This window comes from Meleagris gallopavo, chromosome 2, assembly GCF_000146605.3.
Source record: "Meleagris gallopavo isolate NT-WF06-2002-E0010 breed Aviagen turkey brand Nicholas breeding stock chromosome 2, Turkey_5.1, whole genome shotgun sequence".
Taxonomy (NCBI): domain Eukaryota; kingdom Metazoa; phylum Chordata; class Aves; order Galliformes; family Phasianidae; genus Meleagris; species Meleagris gallopavo.
The window spans coordinates 36,679,829-36,692,540 of record NC_015012.2 but is presented as its reverse complement, the minus strand read 5'-3'; the positions used below and the strand labels follow the sequence as shown (position 1 = coordinate 36,692,540).

Sequence of the window (12,712 nt, the reverse complement as noted above, 5' to 3'; positions counted from 1 at the left end):
ACCTATAGTCGCTTTTTATAATGAGCCAGGACAGCATTTTTTGATCAGGTAGGACTGCTGAAATCTATGGCCAAAGGCATCAGACCTCTCCGCTAGTGATAAACTTATTTTTTATTTTTCTATTTCTGCTTTTTCAAAGCAGTGAGTCTAGTAGAATGCAAGCTTTCCTAAACTGTTCTGCTCTTTCCTACTCAAGAAAAACACCATCCTGCAGAATTTGTGCCATCCAACCTCAGCTGTGCCTATCAGTAGGCAAGACCAGGGAACTGATCCAAGCAAAACATAACTTCACCAACAACAAAAATAATTCACAAGCTCCCAGACCTGGTTCACCAAGTGAGGACAAACAGGCACATCATTGTAACAGAGAGACCTGGACAGAACCCCTTAATTCACCACAGTCATCAAGAAAAAGGCTGATACTGGTAAAAACTGGAAAAGAGTATTTTCATTTGCAGACTTTATCTCCTGTTGCTGTAAGATTTTTTTCAAACAAATAAGTATACTTTAAAAAAAAAAAACTAGGAGCATTTTTAAGACAAGGAATCTACTTCTCACATTATACCTTCAGGTATTTCTGCATCATTTCATATTTACTTTTTAACGGGTTATGGAAAGAATGAAGAACAAAAACCAGCACGTTGCAAAACCAAGACAGACAAAAAGAAATGCTGCTCCCTTGCTACTTTATATATATGTATACAATTTTTTAATTGCTGTAAATTTCAATTTACCTTAAGGTACTGTTGACTGCTCCCAGTTTGTTAGCTTGCTCACAGTCTTCCAATTCTTTGGAATTATTTGCAGCTTTTGAATACTGTAAGAAAGGCCATATTTAATATACAAATAAGTTACCTAAAATCCACTGAAAACAGGTGACGTGAAATATATTTCTAACTTTGGCATTGAACAAGTTAGTATCAGGGAAAAAACCTTGAATTCTGGAAGTGGCAAGTAGTACTTTGGAATACTTATTTTAATTTTCTTCGCTTAATTTTATCAGGTCAATTTTACCCTGCGCATTTAACTGCCAGCTAAAATGTGCCTAAAGGCAGTCATTTGCCACCCACCAGAAACAGTCCAACATCCAGTATTTTCTGAGAGGCAAGTACTTCAGAAAGTCTGTCTACTCCGACTATTTCATGCCGAGCGTGGTGTGATGTTGCATGGAATATCTCTTCGGTTAGTTCAGATTAGCCAACTCAGCCCCTTGACCACCCCTAGCCACTGCTGGAACAGGGAAGAGGCCAGAATGAGAAACAGAGGCCTTTATGCCCTGCAAGCACTGGTCAGCAACAGCTATATTACTGGTATGTTATCAACACAGTTTGAGTCAGGAATCCAAAATACAGTACCATATGTACTGCTATAAAATTAATTATTAGCAGCAAAACCTACGGAACTTCAAAGTAGTGAAAGAGATTAAAAAAAATTTAGAGGTCACTAGAAGAAAGTCCCAAACAACCAATCATTACTCCAAAAAGAACTTCTTGCTCAATTTTCTCAAATTTGCTAGGTGTGGGGCTTCTCTTCATATCATTCATAAGGATGTTAAATGGAAAAATGCAAACAAGGAATGCATCTGTCCTAGAATTAAACAGATACTGCTGATGAAATAAAATACTGAGATGCTGAGGTAAACATTCTACATGTCTAGAGTTGCAAACCTATCCCTACCCTGAAGAGAAAAATATTACTGCCAAGATGATGATCCTAAATGTAAGTTCCCAAACAGAATGAAGTCCAAGCCATCCTTCCAGGCTTTGCTGTTCTCCAGTGTTTAACAACAGCTATGCAAGTCTATTTATTTGACCTCTGACCAAATCTGGACAAAATACTTGTTTTTGACAAAGCAGGTTCTTGTAAAAAGAAAAAGTTTCTGAAAGGAAACAGAAGTGCACAGAAAGCAAAAACTGAAGTTACATGCTATAACCTTCAGGTGCTGCATCCTTGCTTTGAAGTTTAATACACTGACTGTCGTGAGTTCTTTAGTGTTTACATATCAGGCTTACATGACACGGTTTAAGTAGTGGAAGGGCTGCAGGGGTGCCCCCTATGAGCAGAGCTCAGCAGCTGCCCCATTCAGATCAGAGCCAGCTCCAGATGTCTCCAAAAGGGACCTGCCACTGGCCAGAGCTGAGCCACAAGTGACACATGGTGTGTGGTATGCCCCTGGGAGAGCAGATTTAAGAAAAGGGGGAAAAAGATCTGCACAACAGCAGCTGGGAGAGAAAACTGGGAAAAATGCAAGAGTAACACTACTGCAGCCAAAGTCAGAGAAGGCAGGAGGTGCTCCAGGCACTGTGTAGCCCAGGAGAGGCTGACAATGAATGAAGCAGGCTGTCCCCTGCAGCCCATGGGCATCATGCAGAGCGGATCTCCTGAGGACAACCTGTGGAGTAGCCTACAGTGCAGCAGGCGGATGTGGCCTGAAGGAAACTGTAATCCTGTGGAGGGCCCCTGCAGGAGTAGGCCCCAGACTGGAGCTGCAGCCCACAAAAAAGAGCCCAAATTGGAGCAGCTCATTCCTGAAGGATCGCACACTGCAGGAAAAGACCCATACTAGAGCAGTTCTTGAAGAACTGCAGCCCATGGGAAACCCATGTTGGATCTCTTCATGAAGGACAACATCCCATAGGAGGAACCTCATGCTGGAACAGGGAAAGGGAGTGAGGAGGAAGGAATGGCCATGACAATGCATTTACCAACTGCCCCATTCCTCCTTCCCATGCACAGTCTGAGGGGGAGGAAGTAGAAGCTGGGTGGAAGGAAAATTTGCTTGTTATTCACTGCTTGACTCTGTTACCACAGTTAATAAACTAACCTTCCCAAAACACAGTTTCACCTCTAATGGTAATTGGTTGGTGAATGACTTTTCTTGTCCTTATCTAAACTCATAGGTTTCTTTTTTTTTTTTCCTTAATATTATCTCCTCCAGACCTTCTGAGGAGAAGGAACATGACTTAGCTACTTACCAGTATTAAGACACCATAGTCCAAGATTTTTCCACTACTCCAATGAGACAAGCCTGCAGAAAGCGAAGCTATTTTTGTGCCTCTCTAGCACCATTTCAATAAGCTTACATTGGTGCCAAGAATTTTCAAGATGTCCTCTATTGCTAACTGCCCTTCTTTCTGTGGGAAGCTGGCCTTCATGGCTAGATGACCTTCCAAAGGCAAAACTGTTCTTTGTGCAATTAATCAACAAAAACAAAAAAAAAAACCCTGAAAATGCTAGAAGTTTACAAGCTATGCTCAGGTGAGATAAGTAGTAACCATGGCCATTAAGGGAGGTAGAAATTGCTGGGGAGGATGTAGATAAAGATAGGAATAAGTGTGAATTCACACACAGCCATAGCACTCAACAGTAAGAGCTCTCATTTGGGCCCTGTGGATATTATTACCCAATTCATTGCTAAAGCCCTTATTCTTGGGCACTGTGTTAGGGATTTGGGAATGGAGAAGAGTTATTTGTCACCCTGCTCTGACCCTCTTTTCTAGGTGTATATACAACTTACCTTCCTGGCTTTACTAAGATCACTTAGTGATCTAAGAAGGTTGGCTTGCACACAAGCAAGCAAAAGCCAACAGCACAAACTGACCACTTAAATGTATTATCCTTAGGCTAATGATCTACTCAAGATCAAGATTAGACAAGCCAAAATCACACATAACTTTTTCTTTTTTTTAATACTACAGGTTGTGTTTATATATGCACTGCTACTCATCTCAGCCTAAGCTTTATAGAAGGTGACCTGTACTCAAAGGTACAAAAAATTTTACTTCAGGCATTTTGTGGTGGTGTTCCACTGTCTCTGGTCATTCATCGATTCAGTCTGTACCAATTCTCAAGTTATTAAAGTCTCAGAATGATGCAATGCTACCAGCTACATTAGGAGCACTCTAATTCACAGAAGTACAAAACAACATATAGGAATTGATGTTAACAACTGCATCACTGCTAAGACTAAAGATTCACAATAAAAAGCCACACATCTACTGTAATGTTAAGATTACAAGTCAAAAGAAGCTTAGAAAATAACTGACTACTTACTTTATTAGAGCTCCCAGCTTTAATTCCAACAGGTATTTTGCTCTAAAAAACAAACAAATCTTTTTTACACTGCTCACAGACATTATTATGCTCAATTAAATTATAGCAATTAAGCATCATTCTACACAGAATGATTAGCTAGCATCTGTGCTTTCCCAACATGTTATATTTAAAAGTGTTACATCTTAGACCTGATCATTTAGAGTTATTTGTAGTATTGGTACAAGAATTTCAACTATTGATTACATTTCTTCTTTTGAAACCAAATACATTTGTCACCTTTTTGTTTAAACTTAAGTTCATTAATAGTTGGAACCTAAAATTTTTTTAGCTGATAACTGACTTAAAGTATAGACTAACCTTATCACTGAACTTTGGCATAGTTAATGAAGCCTGCAGAAAATTATGCATATAATGCCTAAGAAAAAATTAATTGTTAAACATAGCATTTACCAAAAGTCAGGGGAAGACTACCTTTTAACTGAAAATGCAGGATTTCAAACAGGCTGAGAACCAATTTGTGCCTCACGTCTTCTGAAAACCCATGCTGCACATCATACACATGCCCTGATCAGTTACTTGAATGACAATAAAGTGTCAATTACTGTCAGCTCTAGTCTCAGCCATAAAGGCTTCTTAACTAGGCTTGCACAATGCTTTGTCATGTGTAAAGGATGAGACCTATATAAATAAACTATTAGGAGTTACTGTACACTTAATATAAAGAATTCTACAAATGGGAAGCTAAGTGCCCATTCTCCCAGTCAGCTACTCACAGTATTATTTCAGAAACCTCTGGTTTTAGACTTAGATTAACGCTTGCTTAGCCTAACAGTGTACAGAACATCTTTCCAATATCAAAAGCAAATAAGTTCTAAACAAGTTTTTTTTTTAATTTAATTTTCTTATTCTTCTTTTTAGTACATAAAGGTAAATTTTAGCAGAAAATTAAAACGCAGAAAAATATATTAAATTAGTGGAAGTTAAGGGAATTTTTTTTAAAGTTATTTGTGTAATTATCTGCGAATGTGTGTAATCAATGAATATACAGATGTCATAATTAAGAAATATACAGGAAAGTTAGGCTAAACAGGTTATCACGCTAAAGAAGAATGGATGGAAAGCTTACCCTTGTCCTGGGCTCGCTGAGAAGACTCCAAGAGGAGTGATCTCCACAAGAGATCCTTCCCCAGTGGTAATTGGGGAAGTTCAGCCTTTAAATGGGGTCTAGGAGAGGTAGAGCCAGGCTCCACCCCTTCCAGTAGCACAGGAGAATTGTCTTCACCTGTGCTCCCAGGGCTGACTCATTGCTCACCTCAGGTGGTCAATCAGAGGTTGAGGCCATGATTCAGCAGTTCTCATACACTATCATATTATTATTTTACATTATATAACCATTTACTTGAGAAAACAATATGGCATAACTAGAAATGAGATTTAAAAAAACAGTCATTTCAACTTATTGAAGCTAAAAAGCAAGGTATTACAACAGACTTCAATTTTATATAGTGGAAAAGTACAATGGATAGAGTTACTCAGTGAAATTAAACAAGCTGTTCAGCCAAACAACCTTTCCCTACTGTACAGTATCTGATGCATACCTCAGGACAAGGCTCTACGTGACAGTCTTTGATAGAACAATGGCCATCATCAGCCCAGAATGGGCATGGTCTCTTTAGATTCACCTAAACATACAAAAACAAAAGGTTATAATCAATACTCTTAAGGCAACATAAAAAAAGAGAACTCCCAGTATCACAAAATCATTTCAAATTAAATAAGAGGATAAAAGGAAAAGGTTAGATTTATTACTTCAAAGCATATGGTGTGTGTGTACACACACACATATGTATTTAAGCAATCTAAGAGTACACAAGCTCAAGCTTACTACACATTGAAGTTTTTAATGGTAATAGCCTCCACAGGATAAAAAAAAGATATTATATAAAAGTCCCAATTAAATCTCTTACCATTAATATTACACCAGAACAGTAAATAACTACAAAAGAAATCAGCGAAATACAGCTATAAAATAGTCATACTTAATCAGTTGTATTAGTATTAGCAGATCAAGGAAATACATCTCATGGAAGACAGCCAGAAGTTTACTGGTTCAAATTAAGTGTTTGGATGATTTCAGATTTCAAGCAATAAAAACAGACTCATCACCACACTTCATAAATATCAAGGAAGAATGAGTATCAAAATACTAACAGTCTCAAATAAAAAAGTTGATGTTGCTTAAGTGTAAATAATGAAGAGAAACCACTTCAGAATCATCACCAGCAAAATTTGTCATGTTTTCTCATCAATGCTGATTTTTCAACAAATGGCACAATGAAATCAGAGCACCACAAGTATTTGTCTCTGCTACACAATAAGAGGCTCAAACACTTGATATAACATTTCAACTGGATTGTCAATACAAAAGTCAGTTAAAGAAAGAAAATAAATCAGTATTCTTTTGCATTAGCCTTATACATATCAGTAAGCATAGTGATGAAAGACTTCAACATCACCACTCCCACATCAGAGACTACAAGATTTCATGCACCGTCAACTACAAACATTGCAGAACTACACTACCTCGGAAAACTAAAATTACAAATAAAATGAAGTAACTATCACTATCTTTTGGGCAAAAATAAAATGAGCTCTACAACTTTCAAAGTAAAAAAAAATATTGTTTTTGTTTTCCTTTAGCAGAAAATTGTAGACATTAATGACTATACACTTGAGTTTACAAATGGTATTGCTTACAACATCAAAACTATATGAAAGATGAGGTGGAATTGCACACACAGGAAGTATGATTAATTTCAGAACTTCTGAAATTAAGGTAAGCCCTACATTTGCAAGATGCTGCTGAGTTTTATACAGTCTTGTGGACCTGTTACTGCTCATCTTCAAATATTTTGGTTTGTATCTTCCTCTTGCCTCTGGAGAACCTAATTACCACTTCCACTAAGAGAAGTGGTATTCTCACTGAAGTTGCAAATATCTTATTTCCCCTGAAAACTGTATCACGTAGCAGTAGGAAATTCAAGGTGAAGCTACACTTTATTGCTTACTCAGATTACAAAGGGAAGATCCTAGAACTTCTCCTTTCCTCTCACTCATAACCCCATCTTACATTAATTTAATTCCTGCCTGATTCTAGATCAACAACTTGCTACACACTGAAAAACAAGCAAACAAAATAACATTCTAAACAATCTACCAGGTCAAAAGATTCACTGGTGTAACACACTGTAGGACAAGGCCAAGATCCAAAAGCAAGGAAGAAGCAGGGATGGCCTAGCCAGTCCGAAAGGACTGGGAACTCCTTTTGCCAGTGGTTGGTAATCATGTGATTAGCTCAGTAAAAAATCTAACTTCATTTTCAAGCTCAGCAAACCTGAAACTAAGAGTATCAGTCTTCAAAATCTTATGCTGCTCATCCAGTTCCAACAGTGAGAGAAAATCAGTGTTTAAAGACATAGGAGAGTGCTACCACTCTACTTGAAAATTGATACTTGTAGTTGTTTTTCAAAGAAATAAAATCTTCCTAGCTGGGAAACGCTAAAATCATAACCAGGACGGCAGCTGATAAGAAAAGGAAATGGTTGCAATGTTTCAATTTCAAATTACCTACATTACTTAGAAGATAAGTGCTGTACAATGCTAACAAACAATCCTCTTTCACACGCAGCAGCACAAAGATATTATCTTTAAAAATACCACTTACTGACTGAATGAAAGAAGTCATCATCTACTGTCACTGACTCCAGGAGTAACACAGACTCTTACAAGTATAGCTGACAACCTGCTCTACAACCAAATGAAAGATCTGTGGGTTTCTAAAAGACAACATAATACAGCTAATCTGGTTCTGTAGTCCTCCCTATATTTTATAGATTTTATTAAAATTATTCAGAAAAAAAGTTCATTCTAATCATACCTTGTAATATCTGAAGTAATCACGTTCTTGTAGTTTCTGTATTTTGGGGAAGATCTTGAAAGTATTGAAGTCATCAATGCTTTCTATGTCACATAAACAATCATCTAGGACACCTGTGAGCTATTAAAAGAACACACGATTGATTTTTTAATCAAGAAATGAAGTGTTAACTACAGAAAAACAACTAAAAATACGGCAGTCAAAACATACCAGTGAAATGCAGTTCCACAGCAAACACTCTCATTATTAAAACACTATATAACATTTCACAATTTTGAGTAAAATAACAAATCACTTTTTAGTTTAAGCTCACTTCCAAATGCAAAGCTGAATCAATGTCTGTCAGACTAGAATTTTCAGAATTGAAATTTGTTCTTAGTTTCAACACACAGAACCTTCTACATAATGGGCAAGCTATGAATGAACATTATATTAGCACATCAGAACCACATATCAAATATTTTCCTCTTAAACACTTATTCATTGGATTTCCTAAAAAAAAATTATAAAAAAATAACAAGTATGTAATTAGCTTTTAAGTACAAAAAAATATTCAGTTTCTTTAACAGTATGGGTAAAGGGGGAGTAAGTACTTTTGTGCCCAAGAAGTCAGTAACCTCAACTAAATTGTACAATATTAGGAAAACCAGGTACAGTCACCTACACTGTATGGCTGTAAACCTATTGTGAAATTAAATCTGAATTTCCCAGGACACATCACTCTTCTTGTGCTAGAACAGGAAGGGGCTGAATTAGCCTAAGACTGTCTTTGTGGTAAGAGCTGCACACAGTGCAGAGTCACCACTGCCAGCACAGGGCAGATAATCTACAAAGTTGTTTGGCTTTAAGCAACCACAACAATTTTCCTAAGACACCAACAGTGTCTTAACCAAAAGACATTAACAGCGAAAATGTGACTCTATGTATATTTGTATAACAAGCTTCCTTATGTCCAAACCAAATACTTATAAGCATAGCTTCTCAAATATAAACGTTCTTGAAAAGACTTTCAAATGCATGTTTGAAGGCTTCAGCATATAAATAAAGAAATGAAATCAAGCACTGCTAGCTACAATTCAGTCATACATGGAATTCATCAACATAACTGATAGTTCACAAAGGAACTAAAACAGGTAAGCCTGCACATTTCATGTTTTACATGGGCTTAGAAGAAAAGATTGCATATAGAAGGAAATTTTTTCTCCATACATTTCACAGCTAGGTTATGAAATTATCTATTTCATGCATGGTAAATCACTCCGCTACTCTACAACAAAGATGTGTTATATAACCAAGCTTGATGTAAGAAAAGTCACTAGAAACTACATTGCATGCTTCTGCTCTTATGATGCATAAAGAAGGCCTGGAAAGCGGATTCCCCACCACGCAGAGACATTGAAGTGATGCTATGGCAATAAAGCATTTTAGTAGATAATTCACCTTCTGCAGCTCTTACTTTTCCTGACACACTAAACAGACTATCACAGTTCTGCAGAGTTTGTAGAACCACACAACGGCTTGGGTTGGAGAGGGCCTTAAAGCCCATCCAACCCCCTGCTGTGGGCAGGGCTGCCATCCAGCAGCTCAGCTGCCCAGGGCCCCATCCAACCCAGCCTTGGCCACTTCCAGGGATGGGGCACCACAGCTTCTCCGGGCAGCTGTGCCAGGACCTCACCACATCACGAGTAAAGAATTTCATCCTAATGTCTAATCTAGATCTTCCTCTTTCAGTCTAAAGCAATTCCTCCTTGCCCTATCACTAACATGCCATGTAAAAAGTCAGTCTCCCCCCGTTTACATGCTCCCTTCAGCTACTGGAAGGCCACAACTAAGCGTCCCCAGAGCCTTCTCTTCTCCACGCTGAAGAAGCAGACCTCCTCACTCGTCTTCAAAGGAGGAGTGCTCCAGCCCTCTGGCCACCACTTATGGTATTGAAGTAACAGTCATTTAAGAGAAGCAACTTTACCCAAAATCTTATTCTTGCCTTCCTTAATATTACTGAATTTCAAGCCTGGGCAAACAGATTGGAAAGACTACATTCACTCACATGATTTTCAAAAAAACCTCACAGCCCACATGACTACTGACTAGGAAGGCAAAAACTATGATTGATCCTTACAGAAATCAAACCTCCACATATTTTAATCTACAACTGCATTACAAAAACACAATTTTCATATTGGTCACACATGCAGAAAATAGATGTGCTATCTTTACACATCCTTACTACAAAACGAACAGCAGTACACTTTACTAGAGTAAAAAAGCCAAAGACAACTGAACATTTTACTCAAGCATGAAACAACTTTACTAACAGGAGACATGGAGAACAATCATTTATTAAGATGAAATCAGAGCGAGGATAAGCTGAGAAATTTTCTTTGGACTCGAAAGAAGTAGAGCAGGAAATTATTTTGATGACCACCTCTCACTGCTTCACTGCTTACGAAAATATTTATATCATCTATGCAAAACTCAGTGTTTTTTCAGGTGCAAGTGTTCCAAATAAACATGTGGTCTTACAGTGTCAAGTACATATGGAAAAAAAAGCTGCAGTCCTTTTATTTGTCTAAGATGGTAATCTAAGTGAAGTTACGCCTTTGCCAGATACCTCTGATAACATTTTGATTCTAAGAACACCTTTTAAAACGCAGCAGTTTACTCAGAAGACTATGAAGTGCCACAAATAATCAGGACCCTCAATCTAGAACAGTTCCAAGAAATTTTTCAGAGAAAAATTAATTCAAAGTACCGAGAACAAACAAGTGAAACTCTCAGTTTCTTTCTCATAACTTTTTTTTTTTAAAACTGGAACAGTTGGCTTCCTGCATACATAAAACAGGAAAATCAATGTTTCCTTGGAAGGAGTGCTCTGAAGTTAAACTATGCCACATTTGTAGCAAAACAGAATTGATAAAGTCATTTGACAGCACGTGTGAAAAGCCAACACTACACATGAGTGGAGTCAGTTCATCGCATGCTAACACAGCAGCAACACAGACTCCTATTACCCCAGTTAGGGCTTTTTTATTAGCACGGCTATACTTGCTTAATGACAGAACACTAAGGAAATGTAGAAAACAGTTTCATCCCTCTTAGCACCTGTACCTCTCAGTGAGCTCTTTTTCAAAGTAAAGACATGAAAACAAGAACAACGTATTACACAGTTAAATTCTACGTATGGTACAACCTATTCCACTATTCACACAGTTGGCCTTTTTAAACTATGCTATACCAGTTAACTTGCCCCACAAAAACACAGCAAAACTGACCTTTAAGTTACCACAATTTTTATTACAACAGCCAAACATCAAGCTTAGATTTAAACTGTTGATTACTTTGAACTCTATGATAAACTCTAGAAGTGGTAACTTAATAGAATATGTGAGCGAAGTCAGACAGATGGGATTCTATTCCTTTCTTTCCAACACTCTTACTAAAGTATTTCCACGCATTGTTAAAGCTATTTTAGTTCTTGTAGAGATACCAGAGCTGTATTGGAAATGTCAAGTTTATTCAAGATAAATCAACCTTTCACAAGAAAAGGTCAATGTCCAACCTGGCATCAATTTCTCCTTAAGACATCTGTAAAGCAAAAAGTATTTGGCACATCAACACAATGGAAAAAAAATGAACAAATGCATATACTAACAAGCAGCATTTTCCTACAAATAACCTTATTAGCGTTATCAGGTTGCTGTACTTTAATTGCTTCAACAAACAGAAGCCCACTTGGGACACACTGTTTTCTTTCTTAATGTTTTATTTGCCATAGCTGCAGAGCAAGAGAAAGGCTATGGGTAACATGACTCCAAGAGCTAATGGCTAGCTTATCTTTCCTTGGTACAAGTCAAACTCTTGCTGTTTAAACTCTGAGTACAATAAGCTAACAGTTCTGCAAAATAACAAAAGCCAATCTCTCTGCCAAGTACGATAAAGTCGTGACATTTTGTTAATGTCTTCATTAAGAATCACAATTACATTAGTATCCTGTTACACTAAGATAAGTACTAAATAAGGGCTTCATTTTAACCTCAGAAAACATCAACGTGTAACAAGGAGAAAAACAGAGGAGGGGCAGTGGGGCTGGGGACAGGTTCTGCACCAGAGGGCTGTCGGCATGAAACAGGCTGCCTGGGGCAGTGGGCATGGCCCAGAATGCTGGAGTTCAGGGAGCGTTTGTACATCCCGCTCTGACACACGGTCTGATGTTCTGGGTGCTATGAGGAGCCAGGAATTAGACAATCTTATAGGTCTCTTTCAACTTAGAATATTCTATGGTTCTACACACAGAAAAACTGCAGTCAAAGCTGTATGTGCTAGACTAGTCACTGCCTCGGGTGGCCACTCACAATACAGCACATCACACAAAAATTTAGAAAATAACAACAATAACAATCAAGGACACAAGAGACAGGCTGCTCCACAAGAGCACAGGGCAATACGTCTGGCCCAGTTGATGCCCTCCCCTATTCGACACCAGCTGTTACTCAGCCACAGCCGTACCGATGAACTCCGCGCACCAACGCCGACCCTTCTGCACGCAGCTTACAGAGAGAAGGAACGTTCATCCTTCCGCGGGCTGACACAAATACAAACCGAGCGCGGGCACCGACCGACACACGGCCGCTCACCGACTCCACCAGCACTCCCGTGCTGCCGCCCCAGGGCTACGGGTTCTGCACACCGCCCACGGCCGCGGCGAGCTCCGCGCCCGGC

General features: G+C 38.4%; 2 protein-coding genes across 2 annotated transcripts in view; one reads left to right on the top strand and one right to left on the bottom strand.

The window, feature by feature from the left end:
* The window catches only part of ERO1B (endoplasmic reticulum oxidoreductase 1 beta), a 25,999-nt gene extending 14,551 nt beyond the window's left edge, over positions 1 to 11,448 (bottom strand). Inside the window, exons 1-5 of the mRNA XM_031552192.1 lie at positions 11,431 to 11,448; positions 7,994 to 8,113; positions 5,655 to 5,738; positions 4,054 to 4,095; positions 735 to 817 (exon numbers count right to left, since the gene is read on the bottom strand). Of these exons, the coding sequence (XP_031408052.1) occupies positions 735 to 817; positions 4,054 to 4,095; positions 5,655 to 5,738; positions 7,994 to 8,113; positions 11,431 to 11,448 (347 nt within the window). The remainder of the gene's footprint in view (positions 1 to 734; positions 818 to 4,053; positions 4,096 to 5,654; positions 5,739 to 7,993; positions 8,114 to 11,430) is intronic.
* A 665-nt stretch (positions 11,449 to 12,113) lies between these two features.
* The window catches only part of EDARADD (EDAR associated death domain), a 25,358-nt gene continuing 24,759 nt past the window's right edge, over positions 12,114 to 12,712 (top strand). The window contains exon 1 of the mRNA XM_031552191.1: positions 12,114 to 12,710. Within this exon, the coding sequence (XP_031408051.1) occupies positions 12,114 to 12,710 (597 nt within the window). The remainder of the gene's footprint in view (positions 12,711 to 12,712) is intronic.